At 45.5% G+C, this 16,512-nt stretch overlaps 3 protein-coding genes across 3 annotated transcripts; 2 read left to right on the top strand and 1 right to left on the bottom strand.

Annotated features, from left to right (window-relative positions):
• Positions 1–126: 126 nt before the first annotated feature.
• Positions 127–6,913, top strand: avl9 (AVL9 cell migration associated). The gene is made up of 16 exons (XM_088322040.1): positions 127–296; positions 1,322–1,442; positions 1,638–1,723; positions 1,809–1,880; positions 2,043–2,132; positions 2,204–2,270; positions 2,329–2,369; positions 2,460–2,498; positions 2,566–2,635; positions 2,698–3,056; positions 3,141–3,284; positions 3,347–3,557; positions 5,323–5,440; positions 5,525–5,578; positions 5,701–5,789; positions 5,929–6,913. Exons 1-16 carry the CDS (start codon positions 228–230, stop codon positions 6,048–6,050), a joined length of 1,752 nt encoding a protein of 583 aa, XP_088178166.1. The 5' UTR covers positions 127–227; the 3' UTR covers positions 6,051–6,913.
• Positions 6,914–6,955: 42 nt separating this feature from the next.
• kbtbd2 (kelch repeat and BTB (POZ) domain containing 2) lies at positions 6,956–12,007 on the bottom strand. Its single transcript, XM_088322039.1, has 5 exons — positions 11,822–12,007; positions 10,867–11,026; positions 10,488–10,760; positions 9,749–9,914; positions 6,956–9,639 (listed from the first exon to the last, which is right to left on the bottom strand). The coding sequence occupies exons 3-5, from the start codon at positions 10,655–10,657 to the stop codon at positions 8,113–8,115; spliced, it is 1,863 nt and encodes a 620-aa protein (XP_088178165.1). The 5' UTR covers positions 10,658–10,760; positions 10,867–11,026; positions 11,822–12,007; the 3' UTR covers positions 6,956–8,112.
• A 661-nt stretch (positions 12,008–12,668) lies between these two features.
• Positions 12,669–15,497, top strand: LOC148348274 (bucky ball-like). The gene is made up of 7 exons (XM_088322787.1): positions 12,669–12,866; positions 13,035–13,187; positions 13,254–14,591; positions 14,768–14,863; positions 14,935–15,033; positions 15,096–15,148; positions 15,218–15,497. The coding sequence occupies exons 1-6, from the start codon at positions 12,860–12,862 to the stop codon at positions 15,119–15,121; spliced, it is 1,719 nt and encodes a 572-aa protein (XP_088178913.1). The 5' UTR covers positions 12,669–12,859; the 3' UTR covers positions 15,122–15,148; positions 15,218–15,497.
• Positions 15,498–16,512: the final 1,015 nt, after the last annotated feature.

Raw genomic sequence — 16,512 nt, 5'->3', positions numbered from 1 at the left:
TATAAAAATGACAACAACACCAGAAGAACTTATTCTTAAATGTCAGTGTAATGAAATGTGAGTAGCTGGAACCGGAAAAGCCCAGCAATGCACTCTCTTACTGTGCGTTCTTCTCTTTGCTTGCAGTACCCAGGCGGAAGTGGAGACGGTTTGGTGTTTTTGCTTGTTATTTTCCATTAATCAGACATTATTTTTGCAGTTTTTTATCCACGTCACGGCTAAGGAACATGGAGGAGCCGCAGGGGCCGGTGCTCCACATTGTGGTGGTTGGCTTTCACCACAAGAAGGGTTGCCAGGTGCGTCAAGCTTCTGCAGCGGAGGATGCTAAATGCTACGTTGCTAACACATGAAAACAGCAGATGATGCTGAAGAGGATGTGGATGATTTCTGCACAAACTTAAAGCCTTTGCAATATTTGGTAGACAGTCAAAATAGGGCTTTGAGTCACAGGCAGGGTTTTGATTTTGGTTTTAAAGACAGCGCTTTCTTTTTTAAAGAGAACCAGTAAACAGTTGGAAACGGTCCCAGTAGAGGGGTTTGTAGCCTGTTTTATGGTTTTTGAGATAATGGGGTTTTGTAGTAGGATTTCATTCCACAATAAAAGCAAATTTACACGTCTATTTATTTAAGTAAGTCTGTGAACAGCAGTCAGATCTGTAGCTTGGGTTAGTTATAAACTAGGACATTAAACACTGGATTAAAAATGGTTTCTTATTTAACTCATCCTGAGGTTTTGAGTTTTTCCTTGCTCTTGTGTAGGTTTTGGCTCATGAGATGGTGTAATAAGTCTGTAGTTTGTACAGTCCTTTGAGACTTCTTGTGATTAAGAGCTATATAAATACACATGATTTGACCTGATTAGGGTTTCAAACCCAGGGTTAGGGATTCCAAGTAGATTTTTATGCCAAATGTATTTTTCTTCATGTATGATTTCACCCCAGCATGCCAGGGTTTAGTTATTATTTGGATTTGGGTTGCAGGGCAGACAAGCTTGTTGAAGTTGTCAAACCTGCTCTTGTGCTTTGAGGTTGCACACCAAACCTGTTCTGTAAGCCGACACTATTTTGTCCTCAGTAGAACCAAGTGACTCAAACAGCAGGCTATTATTCTGTGAGTTATTTACATTTCCTGACATAGCTCACTATAAAAATGCAAATGTTTTTCTTTGGCAGTTTTAGACGACACTTGCAACCCCCAAAACAAAGTGCAACTCGTATAACTCTACATGCATGATTTTAAGTTCTAAATCCAACTGATAAGTCAAAAAAAGCTGGCTGATCCTAAAAGGAAATTCCTAAATTCCAGTATCTCATTTTTTTAGGTGGAGTTCTCATACCCGCCATTGATGCCGCACGAGGGTCACGATAGCAACATGCTGCCCGAGGCGTGGAAGTATCTCCCCTTCCTGGCACTGCCCGACGGGGCGCACAACTACCAGGAAGGTACAAACACATGTGGCGCTTTTTTACTCAGATTGTAAAACTCTTAAGACACCCGCCCCCCCCAAAAATTACATAATTTAAGCAAACCTAAACTTGAAAAAGTAGTTGCCACCCAATATGGAATAGAATGTTTTGACCCTTGAGTATAAAACGTCAGAATATTGAGGCACTCTCATGGGGAACTTTGTCCTGCAGACACAGTTTACTTCCACCTGCCCCCCCTCGATGCGGACTCCAAATGCGTGTATGGCGTCTCCTGTTACCGGCAGATCGAGGCCAAGGTCAAGCACGTTATCTAATCAAAACACCTCTCAGAAATTACATTCATAATCCTATTTATTTATTTTCGGGTGTTTTTTTTTTCAGGCGCTCAAAGTCCGACAGGCTGACGTCACTCGGGAGACGGTGCAGAAGAGCGTTTGTGTGCTGAGCCGGGTGGTGAGGCGCATAGTTAATCATTGGGCTTTAAAATTTGAAACAAAAGCACCTGTTAACGCTATTAAAGCCTGTTCTTAATGAAAGGGCTGTCATGTGAACGGTTAATTGTGTGAGTTTGTCAAACTGATGAATTGAAAGCCAAATCGCAAAATGTGTTATCAGCCTCTGTTCGGCCTCCTCCAAGCCAAACTACAGCTCATCACGCACGCCTACTTCGAGGAGAAAGACTTTTCCCAGATTTCCATCCTGAAGGTGAGCAAGCTTCTCACGTTCGTGGCAAGCAGACACTAGCAGCGTTTTACCTGTGTCTGATTTCCGCACAGGAGCTGTACGAGCACATGAACAGCTCCTTGAGGGGCTCCGCCCTGGACGGCTCGCAAGTTTTCCTTGGTATGCCCCCGCTTGCTTTTCTTGTGTCCTGGACTTCTGAGCTCTTTTGTCTCTGCAGGCTTATCCGCGAGGGAGCTCATCTTACACTTCAGGCACAAGGTAAGCCATCAAAACAACGTTGTTGGAGAAAAGTAGCGGGGTACCTTTGTAGTACGCTATCCAGATGGATAATTGTGCATCTTCTGGCAGGCTCTTATCCTCTTCAAGCTTATCTTGCTGGAGAAAAAGGTGTCAACACACACGCACACTTCTTCATGTCTGCTTTGTGACTGACAATTTGTTACCACCGGCACAGGTTCTCTTTTATGTGTCGCCTGTCAGCCGACTGGTGGGGACGCTGATGAGCGTCTTGTCATTGTTTCCAGGTACGTAACGTTCCGTCGGCTCTGGCCGAGTTTAGCACAACTTCACCGTGATGCACCCACAGGCATGCTGGAGCACGGCTTGGCCGACTCGTCGCACTACCGACCCAAAAGCAGCGTGTCAGAAGAATTGAGTCCAACAGCGGGTGAGGAGTTCGTGTCCCTCTCAGCTTCAGAGCTGCGAGGCAACGGGGATACCCGAGTTGATAGGGACACCCGGTCTGATGGCGTCGATCCTCACCGTGGGTCCTTGGAGTCTTCGGAAAGTGATTGGGAAACGTTGGACCCTGGTGTACTGGAGGAAGGGCCCGGTGCCCCGCCTATTACTGTGCAGCCGCTCGGGGGTCAGGGCGGTGTGGCCCATGGGTTGCTGTCAGGTCTAGAAGAGGACCAGTATGGCATGCCGCTAGCCATTTTTACTAAAGTAAATGTTTGGTTTGATAGTTACTCAAAAAGGACAAAAGATTTGTGAAAGCACTGTTCCTAATAAGCATCCGTTGGTTGGTAGGGTTTCCTGTGTCTCCCATACATGGCACTGCAACAGCATCACCTTTTGTCAGACGTGGCAGTGCGCGGCTACGTCGCGGGAGCCACCAACGTCCTTTTCCGGCAGCAGCGGCACCTGAGCGACGCAGTGGTGGAGGTAGATGAGGTGAGGACGGGAAAAAGCATCACTACCCTTTTGGAAATAGATACAGCATTTTTCCCCTTTAGGCCGCCATCCAGATCCACGACGGCGAGCTGCGCAAAGTGGTCGGCCTGACCACGGCCGACCTGCGCTTCGCCGATTACCTGCTGAAACACGTGACGGACAACCGAGACGATGTCTTTTTAGACGGCACGGGCTGGGAAGGTGGCGACGAGTGGATCCGTGCGCAGTTCGCGCTCTACCTCCACGCCATGCTGGCATCCTGCTTACAAGAAGGTGGGAGTCACGTGCAACTAGGCCAGGGCAATATGACAGAAATCATCATGATAAAACATTTCTTATATGTTAACATCAATTAATATTGCGATTATTATCACGTCTTTTTTTCCTTTCCCATTTTTAGTAATTTTTGGGGCGGCAGTAGCTCAGGAGGTAGAGCGATCGTTTTAGGATTAAGGGATCCCAGTTCGAATCCCGGCTTGTCCGTGTTACATGCCGAAGTGTCCTTGGGTAAGACACTGAAACCCCAATACCCCCAATAAGCAGGTTAGCGCCTTACATGGCTGCACAGATCACGGCCGCTATTGGGAAATGTGAAGCACAATGTAAAGCGCTTTGGGAAGTCATTGACTTGAAAAGCGCTATATAAATGCAGATCATTTCATTTTCATTTCATTTCATTTTCATTTCAATTTTTGCCTGAGTAAAAGCTGACAAAATCTGATGCAGCTTCAACCAATGTTTTATGTCAGAACCAAGACGCATGGTGACAAACTATAACATAGTATTTCACAAACATGAGGAACGTTAAACAAGTGAATAGCATCTCAGAGCCGAGCTGGTTGCAGGGATACTCAGGTAGCGCCTTTCGTGGTAAGTTCTTTTCATGGAGCCCAGTGCCTGTTGAAGGTCTGCAGGCACTTGTTTTTCCTCTAACGCAGGGGTAGGGAACCTATGGCTCGGGAGCCCTATATGGCTCTTTTCATGAGTACTTATGGCGCCGAAATAAAATGTAACCATTGCACATCTCTCCGTGGCGTTCAAAAGTCAAGTGATTTCATCCCGATTTTGGTCCATATAAAGCCGAACCAACTTAATTCAGAAGTTCGATAAGAAACCATTTAAACTGATAAATAAAAACGCTGGCAAACGACTTTGATTGGGTGAGCAGTACAGGTGGGCGGATCCCTGCACACAGCGCAAGGCACTTCCTTCTCTCTCTCTCTCGCTCTGTGCAGTCTACACCGAAAGTGAATATAACGATATGCTTATCTTTTGCAGTAATTTGTGACATTTTTACAAAATAACTTTGCATGCACATCGTTTTGAAACCGTTATGAAGGACAAATTTCATGGAAAAATATTGCCTCAACACTCTTAACTGAAGGTGGAAGACAAATTGTAAATGGCACATTTACATTGAGAGTGTGTTTGCAAGTTTTTTTCTATTTTGTCTGAAAACATGTGATGTGGCTCTCTCAATTTCTTTTTAAAACATGTTTTGCTTGTATGGCTCTTTGGTCAAAAAGGTTCCTGACCCCTGCTCTAACGTATTATAGTGGGCTATACCGTTTTAAATGGTGGAATAAGTATGTCGTGTTGCCCGTCTGTGTCAGCAGTTTGTAGTGCACGTCGCAACTGTTTATCAGACTCTTAAGTAACCAAAATACCTTCAAACAACTGAACATTAGGGGCCTCTCCTGTCTGACTCTTCCAACACGCTTTGAGTAGGTTTGCTGGGTGTCCCTTAGTCTCTTTAAGTCCTTCTGCTTTCACTATGTGAACTGCTTTTTATGCAAAGTGATTGGCCGGTCCTTGTCATCTTCTTAGTCTCCTTAAGTATTGTCTGGAACTTGTGTTTTCAAATCATTAGCACCCTCATTTTCTCCGGTGATCAGGTGGTAATTACAGTTTACAGTTCTTTTACTAAACATTTTTATTCATCTTAGCAAAAATGATATGACGATAATTATCATTTTCCTACCCAGGTCAACTTGCAAAATTTTGCTTCTATATTCATTTACCACGTCTTTTGTGGTAGATAACGAGAGGCTTCTGGCGGATTACGGCGCCCCTTTCATCGCCGGCTGGAAGGTCACGCATAACTACCGCCTGTGGCACAGCAACAAACACGCCGCCATGGCTGCTGTCACGCCAGGGTAACGTCACTTCCATTTATTGTTTATAATTCAAATATCAGATGGTGCAATTCATTCCCCCCCTTTTTTTTTTGTGCACGGCAGACATCCGTTCCAAGGGCAGTACAGTGTCACTGATGTCAAACTGCGTCTGACACAGTAGGTTCCAACCACTTGTAATTCTCTCGAGGAACTGATTAATCTGTTAAGTCATCGGCTAAACATGTCTCTGCTTTTGATCATGTGCAACTCAAAAATTTAACTTTAATGTGTGCGCAAAGCTCTGTGAACAACAGCGAGCGTGGCAAGAAGATTGGCAATGCCATGATGACCACCAGCAGGAACGTGGTGCTGACCGGAAAGGCCGTTGGTGAGAAAGCCTGTTAATACTACACACTATGTTGTCCCATATTAAGAAAAATTAGATGGTCCAGTGATACGCACTGAAAACAAGGATTGTACAAATCATGTCACTCAACTGACTCTCATCCACTGTCTTGTGCACTCAGGTCAGTCCGTAGGCGGTGCTTTAACTAGTGCAAAGTCAGCCATGTCGTCCTGGTTCTCTACCCTGGGTCAGCCGGCCACTACATCGCAACTCGAAGTTCCTGGTGACCAGGCACAACCTTGACCCGATTGTGCCGTTTGGGTTTTTTCTCATTTTCGGTGAGGACACCCGTTCCGAATCACCAGAGCAACTTTTGTGGCGCAGGCTGGAGCTTTGGCGCTGATGACAACCAAACAGCATGTCATAACATGGCAGTTGCCTTGGGAACATGGAGGCTTCCCTTGCTACTTGACCGTAGCAGCAACCTGGAAGATGTGTTAGCCACAGCAGGATTACGTCTGTTGTTCTGTTGGCTGTGCAATCAAGGTTTTGCTGCCCCAGTGTGGTTGTACAATTCACAACCTCTGTTAATGCCAAATTGGGTCTTCTTGCAGAGTGCTGTGATTTTGCTGCTAACCCAAAATAAGTGATTTTTTTTCCACCGAACAATGGGTTTAATTTTACATTTTACCTGAGTCATAATGAGGACATTTGTTATAACAATTTCCTCTTTTATCCTAACACTATTTTAAAAGATATTTGTGGATTCCTGATCCCATGAAAATTTGTTCTCGAAACCTTTTAGCTGAAACACAAGGAAACATTCAATAAAGACTTAATCATTAGTCTACATTCTTACAAGAACAGCCACGTTATGACAATAACTTTTATGTAATTTTAAAGATAAAAAATGACAACCATCATCTGCTCTTGATGTTGACTCCTCCGCCCCTCTTGCTATTATTGTCGCATCAATCAAATATATTGTGTGGACTCTGGAGAATTGTTTGTTTGCAAACTTGTTAAGTGTTTGACAAATTGGGTGACCATGCTGTAAATCCATCCAAGCTTTCTCCAAAATGCTGCTTTGGAATGAAATTCTATTTTTAAAAGTGTGTATTTTTTTGGACAGATGCTCGTGATGTAATAAACCATATTGCCGTTTTGTTTTCGACTGTTGACGTCGCTTTTCAAAGAAACAAGAAACCTTTGGAAGGGGTATGCTTTTTAATAAATTAATGTTCATTGAAAAAAAACAGTGCCAAAGGAATACAATGCAGCCAAACATGCTGGAAACATGAAGCACCTGTGCTCATGAGTAGAAGGTCCCAACCGCTCAGACAACTGATAGTGGTTGCCATGACGACTTCATGGTACCAACAACACCAACACTTCTAATCAGTCACACTACAGTAATGTCTGATATTAAATATTTTTAAAAAATAAGACACTAATACAAAATAGAATGATAATTGCCTCCCCCCACACTAGAACACGAGTTTTAAACATATGAAAAATAGATATTTGATCATATATATACTATATATATAGTTCAGCAGCTTTCAAATGACAAATGCTGATAGTGGAGGTGTGTGTGTGTGTGTTACGGATGACCATCAGTGTAGCGTGACAGTTGAACAGGGGGGAGGCGACTGGACCTGCAGTCACCCTTGCTGCCCCCCCAACATGGAAAAACTAAATTAATGCACCAGGTCATCCATCGAGTGATGTGAGCTTTTTCTTGGCTCCTCTGAAGGGTGAAAGGATAAAATGGTACAAGTAAAAAGGGCGGGCTCAGGATGGAAGCAAGCCATCAGTACGTTTTAGTGGCTGTGGTGGACAAACTAATCCTAGCTGACTTTTGGTGATAGGTGGCAAGGCACATGCACCTTTTCCAAAAAGCTTCTGATTTTTCAGGACGAACTAAGGACTCGGTAGAACCTGAATTTACCTTAAAGCGACTTGTAGTTTGAGTGTGGCACTACAACTTCTCAAATAGCAAGTGGCTGCGTGGCCATCAGAAGCCAAAAACTCAAGAGTATTCAATCTAAACTGTTCGCATTTTGACTTAAGATTTCCTTCCAGGTAGTGCTTCTATTTGTAATCATGGAAGGGTGTTTTCCCTTTACACACGACTCCTGAATAGACTTTGAGTCAATTTGTATCGGGAGTCTTAATTTGCGTTGACATGCTTTGGGAATGTGGGAGGAAGTTTAAAAAAATAAAAAAATCAAAATCTACGCAGCAGCAAGCACAGGGTGATCATGCAAACTCCACGCAGCAACGCAAAAAATTGGAAGACGGCACAAGACTGCCACCCCCTGCCCCCGTCCATCCGTTATGAGCTCAAGAAGTTTGTCCTTCCCTAAACGAGGGGCAGCGACACCAGCTCGCCGTCCATTTCAAACTCCTCTGCACCGTCAGGCGAGAAGAGGTAGGCGGGTGGCTTCCATGGCGATTCCTCCAGGCAGGATGGGTACAGCTTGCCCACAGCGCAGTGGAAGCGGTCGCCCAGCTCCCACAACACACGCTCCGACACAGGCTGACGCAGGTACCAGCGATCCAGCTCCACGTCGTACTGGTAGATGGCGTACTTGGGCCGATCCTGCATGTGCGTCTCGCGCATGAAGACGCATAAGCCGCCCAGTAGTACCACGGCGTGCACGCATGGGTCAGAGTAGCGCTTGGCTGGCACGTTTGCCGCCTGGCGCCATTCGTTTTTCTTGACGTCGTAGATCTCCACTGCCAGCGAAGTGCCGTCGGGGCCGCCCGAGCCGACCGCCGCACGCAGGCCTCCCATGTAGAAGAGGAGGTCCCCGAAGGCGGCGGCCGAGGCGTAGCAACGGCTGTTCTTGCGCGCCGCCATCTCCACCCAGGCATCGGCCCGCGGCAGATAGCAGTAGGTGAGGTCCAGCGTTAGGACGTAGATGCAGTCATGCGCCACCACGCAGGTGCTCCAGCTCCATGCCAGCGGCAGTGGACTTACCATCCGCCACTCGTCCCTGTCGCGGTCGTAGCGCTCTACCGTGCGCCGGTTGAGTTCGCCGCCTACGTTGTCGCCGCCCACGGCGTAGATTGCGCCGTCGCAGTAGACCAGTGAGGGATTGACGCGAGCGCGCAACATCGGTGTCTTGGCCTCCCACGTGTTCTGCTGAGCATCCAGCCAGAAGAAGCTGTCCACTGAGCCCACCACTTGCAAGCCACCTCCGCGGACAAAGGGGTTCTCAAGCACCAGCTCGCCGCCGGCGATGAAGACGTCGTTGTCAGGCGTGACTAGCGTGCCCATTTTCTGCAGTTTTTTGGGCGGGTTGCGGAGCTTGTAGACCTTCTCGGCTTGCGGGCTATAACATACCATAGCAGCGCGCACCGCCGGCGTCACGGCATTGACGCCCGACGTTTCGGGCAGGGCTTCCACAAAGATGAGCATCTCCTCCTTGGTCATGCCCAGCCGCGGCTTGAAGTACTTGGGCATGGATTTGTAGAGGCCCTGCACCACCACCGACTTGTCGTTGGGCGGCAGGCCCTGGAACCAGGCCCGCTGGGTGACCTCGGAGAGGGCGTCGATGCGAATCTGGCTGAGGACGGAGGACAAGTGCTGCGAGCGCGCCTCCATATTGTACTCTAGCCACAGCATGGCAGCCTCACGCACAGTCTCCTCCTTCTCCACGTTGAGGTTGTCACTGCTCAGCACCTCCAGCAGCAGCTCATGCGACAGCTGCAGGAAGGCGTCCTGACGGTACACAGTGGGAAACTTGTGCTCCACCATGCGCTTGGCGCTTTGTTTCAGTTCGCTGCAGCTGAACAGGTCACCAATGCTCAGCATGCGCACACAGTTGCTAGGATTGATTTTCTGCATCAGGTAGTTGCGGCACATCTCTTGGGCAACCTCCAACTAAAAAAAAAAAAAAAAAAGGGGGGGGGGTGAAAGTACTTGATCTTTTACACCCATTATTCACTTAATCATCTTCTATGACATGCAAAAAAGTATGTGAATGGCAGACCTGTAGAAAGCAGGCGGTTTCATAGAGCGGTTCTGCGGTACTGTCGCTGATGAGCAAGTGGCCGGTGTAGGCGTACGTGATGATGGTCTGCAACGAGGCGGCATCCACATTCCTCAGATGGACGTGTGTCTGCTTACTTTCGCTCAGTCCACCCATGAACATCGCCCTGTGTACAAACGCACAGATATTTGGTTCAAGCTTTTTCTATTCACACAACATGCCCACAAACATTTCCATCATCCCTACAAAATTTTGAACCACTATAAAAGGTGGTTCTAATCTGGGATGGTTTCACTTCTGCGATCTCGTCCTTGCATCATTCCCACCACCGCGCAAAATTGACATTACACTTCCTAGAAATAATAAACAAGGCTACAAATGGGATTTGGGGGGATTAATGTGCAGCATGAGTACACTCAGAGCACAACCTAAACTTTTGAAGTAAGGAAATCCAAAACTAGAACAGCAAAAAATATTTTTTTTTTTCACTAAATAACGATGAAAAGTCAAATACAAACGCAATGTCCTTCAAAGTTTAGGACGACTAGAACGAGGCGGAGATTGCTCAGGACACCACCAGAGGAAGCTTATAGTAAACCACCATACATGTTTAGACTTATTCTAAGAATTGACGAATTGTGGTGGACCTTTACTATCTACAAAAACAAAATGTTCCTCGAGTTTGCATATATCACTACCCTTTTGGAGACTGACTGTAGCCATAGATGGAAAAACGGACCTGAAGTAAGAGCTGCATGCAGCCAGCACCATCTTGTGGCACGGGAACTCAGCATCGTCCACCAGCAGCACCACGTCCGTCAGCAGCTTCTGCTCATGGAAGAACTTGAGCTGCTCCAGCAAAGTGATGGCGTAGTCGGTGTTGATCAACCGCTGGCCCAGATCCGACATGGTCGCATCACACGAATAGCGCCCCAGTTTTAAAGAGTGCGTTCGGCCGGCCGAGCCGGGCTCGAGTCAACCAGGGAGAAAAAAATAGGCTCCTTGGTGGATTCTGGGATTGGGGAGCAGAGGAGAGAGAGGGTGGGCGATACGACAGCTCCTTTCGTTAGTAACCGAACGAATCTGCTCTCGCTGGCGAAGAGGCGAAACATACGCACTTGTGAGCGCTGGGGGAAGCAGATCTCAGCCTTGATGATGTAGGCAGGCTGCAGCATGGAGGTCTTACGGCAGCAACAAACAGAAGCCAAGGGGCGGGGAAAAAGTTGGAGGTAGCGGAACGTGGGACCAGTGTCACAACATGATAACATCAGAGGCAGCCTGCGGGAAACATTGAGCACAGCTGGGATGAGTCACACTATCTGCTATGGAAAAGCCAATGACAAAAGTGCCTGAGGTCTATTGTTGTTTTGATCGCTACAGCTTTATGTCATGCCTCCTGTTATTGTTTCTAAAAAAACATTTCCTGTACATAAAGAGTTGAATGTCACCAGAAACTTTAAACTCAATGGAGAAAGGTAGAGCTGTTTGGTGTTATTAAACTTAAAGTGTACCATCAGGATGCACATATCGAAGGATGCCGGCATTATTACTTCTTAAATGAAGATAGGGTATTAAATTATATTAGAAATTTTCAATCAATCTTTCTGGCATGAAATCAAAACATTGCACATTCAAGGAGGTTCCGAGGTTCATCACCTCATCAGAAATAGAATAATTTCAAAAATTATTTAGAATAGCGACAAAGAGAATCCATGCATTTTGTAATATCAAATGTGACATAAAAAGTAAAGAAGGATCGCTGTCAAGAAATGTCTATGCCTCCCTCCATCCATGACATGTCGAGTATCATTAGTATCATTGGCAACGCTACTGCTAATCGTTAGCAGCTTCAGCTGCACGTTTCTGCGCCGGCAAAGCCAATTTATGTCAAACATGTGCCAAGATCAATTAAATTATTTCAAAAGTGCGTTTAGCATGACATGGAATTAAAAACAGCAAGTGGCTATTACCACAATCAACGATACGGCTAGGCTAACGGCTAAGCTACGAGCTAGCAGTATCTAACCACTATTTCTCCCGGGACCTTCAAATAATAAACTGCGATTTTCTTACTGTAGTTTGAAAAAACTCGAAGCAAAGAATTCGGCGTCGTCGCCAGTGAGACGTGTGTAGTTGTTTCCAAAAGCTGTTTTTGTGTTTTAAGTGGCTGAGTTGGTTGGGGCCGCGCTCACAAGCTTCCAGTGCATTTTGAAGAGCCTCCAAGCACTTAGCGATGGAGGCCCAATGACTACACTGCGCATGTTCAAACGCTAGAACAATTCTGTAACCGTTTTCGTTTTTCTACTCAGGCAATCGTGTGCAATTACTCAAATAGTATATCCCAAAAGTAATTAGTACCACACTGCGGTTTTTATATTCAAAATTTTGACTTTTTTAATATACCAATGCTTCTCACAGAGAATAAACCGCTATCTGTCCCTATATAAAGTGTCTATAATTCTTGACAAGCACGGTTTTTTCCCATTTACTACCACAGTTTTTACACTAAAAAGGCATCTTATTAAAAACCTTTATGTGTACAGTATATTTCAACAATCGGCTATCCGATGGCGTATACTGCGCATGCGTGAAACTAGGACAATTGTAAGGAAAATTATTAGCATAATATCTTAATAATGAATTTAATAATTTATGTAACTGCATTTTTAAAAAACTCAGCTAAACAAGTAAAATAACTAAAACATTGAACACAGACGCTATTAGTGTCATACCACCACACCACAATCTTTATTTTACAGTAGATTCTTTTTACACCGCCCATGCGTCGGCAATCTGTAACAACAATGATTTGTTTAAGTGTGATTCCGTTTTTTTGGGGGGGAAAAATTTCGTTAATGGTTTACAGCGCATGCGTTTTCGTCTTTATTGTTATTCTACTCCAATCATTTTTTTCCTGCTCTATGCGTCCTCTAGCGGACAAGTGTAGGTGAAGACAGGTGTGCCCCGTTAAACTAATTATGAGAACATCTTCCGCCGCTTGACAAATTTTGGACGCTAGATGTGAAACGTTTTTGTTGTTGTTTACCCTTATTTTCGGCTGCCTTTGCTTCTGCAAAGTGATATTTGGGACAGGAAAGAAAAGGGGAAGACATGGATGGTAAGGTATTGTTTTATTAGGTGCTTTTGCAGACATGTGTTGAATTTTTGATTTAACAAAGGCACTTTGCACAAATAAACTTGAGACACGGTTAAAGAAATGAAACTTGTCTACAGTCACTTCTGAAGAAATTGTCTGCAAAGGAGATAAATTGTGATTTGATTCCAGACGGAGGCAAGCCACCACATTCGGGTGGGAACGGGCCGCCCCGAAGCCCTCACCCCAGACCGTTTTTCTACGTGCAGCCTCCATCTCAACCTTACTACCTTTATCAGCATTGGCAGATGAACAACCCCTACGGTCAATTTGGTCTTCCTGGAGGTAGCAATTTGCAGTATTCTCATGCAAATTTCTTTTGAAGCTGACGCTTTGTGTGTGTGAACACAGGTTTCAACTTTGGGCGCCCCTACATGAGCCCGTATCAGTATATGCCATATCCAGGGTTTGTTTTCCCTCCCGCTCCCTTGTACCCGGTGGATTACCGGCGCATGTTTGAGCCTCGCTTTTTTGAGGGAGGTCCTCGCCCGCAGCAACAGCCTCCAGCCCGGCGAGAGACGTCCTCCTCCGAGGTTCAGACCGATCCTAGTGACGCCATCAGCAAGCTGCTAGAGTGTTTGCACAAGATCCAAGCCAGCGATCGGGAGCTAGACTCGGGGATGGCCTCTCACTCCTCTGGGATGTTCTCTCCAGTGGAGGAGAAGAAAAGTGAAGAGCAGGGGAACGCTGACCCTGTGCCGGTTGTCCCAGATGCCCTTGGGTTGGAGTCTCCAGCTGTTGGCTTCAGCGACTCCACCACGGCCGTGTATGACGCTGAATCCAGCCACCGGAGTTTGGACCCCTTGAGCTCCTCGCAGGTGTGCTGGTCTGAAAGGCCAGAGACGGATCTGCCTCTTGATAGCTCTTCTGTTCATGAAGATGGTCCTGTTCTTGAACCTTCAGCGCAGCCTTTTTTGACTCAGCCAGAAGTAGCCACCAATATCCAGCCAGATACTCCTGTGTCTAATCATAGCACTCCCAAATGTGATGAGAATGAAAATTCCCACAGGCCTCTGTCGCCTTCTCTGACACTCCAGGATGATCAGCGCGCCTGCAAAGCTTTGAGTGAAGCTGATTTCAAAATACTGCAGCTGCCTCTAGAAAGCGTTCTTACCTCCGGAGCAGGATCTCGCGTCTCTTCTTCGCCCACCCACTCTTACTACTACCACCATCGCCTCTCCAGCCACGAGCGCATGAGCGTCCTCAGCCCGTCCCTTGATGAGCTCTCCTCTAGAGATGAGAATTTTTCCACCGACATGGATGACTCCGATCTTTTCCCTAGGCGGGCCTACTCGGGCAGGAGGCCGTCAGAAGCCATGGGGTGCAGGCAGACAGCAGACCTAGCTTGGCTACCCACCCACAAGAGGATCATGTGCGCCTGCTGTGGTAAAAGTCTGCCCAAAGGTGGCGGTCGGGACAAAGGCCACACCTCCAAGTTGTACAGGGAAGAACTTCAGGACACTGAGGATGAGGAAAGCTGTGGACAAGGAGAGCCGCCTCACCGAGTGCCGCCTAGAAAGCATCCTATCCCCAGGAAGCCTCACTCAGTTCCCCCAAGGCAGTCTGCCAGACCCTGGTATAAAAGAGGGGAGTATAAGGACCCCCTGGACACTACGGAGCCCGACCACAGATGTTTCTGCAAGCCCGGAGAGACGAGCGGTGGCGAGTTCCAGTGCCGAAACTGTCAAGGTTTGAGTCTTTTTTTTTTTTTTTTTTTTTTTTTTTTTTTTTTTTAGTTAATTTTTTTGGGGGGGGGGGATTGAGATTTAAATGCGCGTTTGGAGAAATTTCCAATTGGAAACTTTACAGAGGGTCACTTATCTGAAATGTCGTGCATTAAGGGTATGATTGGTGGTTTTTCACAGACAGACAATGCAGAGTCGAGAAAAGCGCGTCCGAGCAGAGCAAGAAGGGAGACGGCGGCGTTCCCAGAAGATGGCAAATGTCTCCTCAGCAACAAGGTCTTCCACCATTTACCTGATCTTAAAGCATTGCAGCAGATCCTCATCACTGTTTGTTTTTCGCTTGGCAGGGTCGAGCACTCCAAGGAAAGCAATGCAGCAAAGAAGTCGAGATGAGGACGACCATGATGACGATATCCAGGAACTGCCATCCTTGCACTGGGACAGAGGTTCGTTTTGATCCCTTTCTTGAATGTGTTTTTGTCATTTTGTGTTCTTTTTTTGCTTGCAGGTTCATTACTGAAAGAACCCAGATGACTTGTCCCAACAGATTTGTGTTGAACTGTAAGTTTCCATGCTTGGTATGACACTTATTATTCTGATTGTTACTAATCAAGACCTTTCCATCCACAGGTCCCCCTTATAAGTGTGCGTTTTCTAGGGAAGACATTGGGAACATCGTGTATGTGTATGCATATATATATATATATATATATATATACACACACACACAAAGTGGAGCACTAGGTGTAAAGTTCACTGCACAGAAATCTTTTTTGTTTGCTAAAAAAAAAAAAAATAGAAAACATATTTTCATGTTCCTCACATTTCTGGATGTCACAAGAAGGGCTCAAAGGTTGTTTTGCAGTTGTCACTGTTGGGGCCAGTCCAATAAACGATTTGTCATGACCGAGTCTGTCTTGGATTTATTACAACTATGAACATTTAGGTTTACAATTTAACCTGTTTACTTTCAAGTTTTCATGTCTAGTTTGGATTTGTTTTCATCCTGTTAGCTAAGGACGAAGAATGTGGTTCTGTTTTTACTATTGGACATTTGCAAAAGAGACTGCGTAGGATGCAAGGGTTGTTCCTTATTATTAATTCATGTACACTGTAGTATTTTTACTATTGTGCACTGTTTACATTTTTGTCACAATTGTCCAATCATGTTTGTTATTGGTATTCCACACTTTTGGAATTTTTCATCTTGAGTTATGCAAGATTCTCTTTTGCAAGCTCAAAACCTGTCAAGGTGTTCCCTCTCATTTTGAATGTCTACTAAACTATAAACCAGTGTCTGAAACTCGTGACAAAAAGGTACCTGACACCAGGGCAGACAACTCTTAAAAGTTGCCTGCCCAGCCATAAAGTTGCCTGCCCCATTTTTCACAATAAGACTAATTGTAAAAAAAAAAACCTTGTTGCAAAATATTAAGGATTGATAATCAGAATATATAACAGAACAACACTTCAAAATTAAGTTTATTATAAATCTACTTATAACATTCATTGCATATATATGACATCGCTGTTTTCCATCTGCCATCAGTATGTACCTGTATTTATCTTCAATCATGCAATGTTTGTGCTGCGTTGTCTGCTACAAGCAATGTGAACTCCTCTTACCACGATGCTTTTAATATACTTTTACTAGCGTCATAAATTTTGTTAGCTTCTGTAGAATCTTCTGGGACTGAGGTTTTGGCTTGATTCCTAACCACTTATCCATTTTTCTTGTATTCTCCGTGCGTCTACTTTGGAAAAATGATATGCAAATGCACGACCTTATAACGCTAGGGAAAGTCCGGAAGCACCAAGTTATTCGATGCAGTCTTCTGATCGGCTGCAGAGTTTGCAAATTGCTAAACGAACCGAAATTTCCAAACCGAAGATTTGGAAATCGGAATAAAGCAAACGTTTGATTT

The sequence above is a fragment of the Urocampus carinirostris genome, chromosome 18 (genome assembly GCF_059441175.1).
Source record: "Urocampus carinirostris isolate Australia breed hairy pipefish chromosome 18, RoL_Ucar_1.0, whole genome shotgun sequence".
Classification (NCBI taxonomy): Eukaryota; Metazoa; Chordata; class Actinopteri; order Syngnathiformes; family Syngnathidae; genus Urocampus; species Urocampus carinirostris.
The sequence above is the reverse complement of the archived record's forward strand: the minus strand, read 5'-3'. Positions and strand labels throughout refer to the sequence as shown.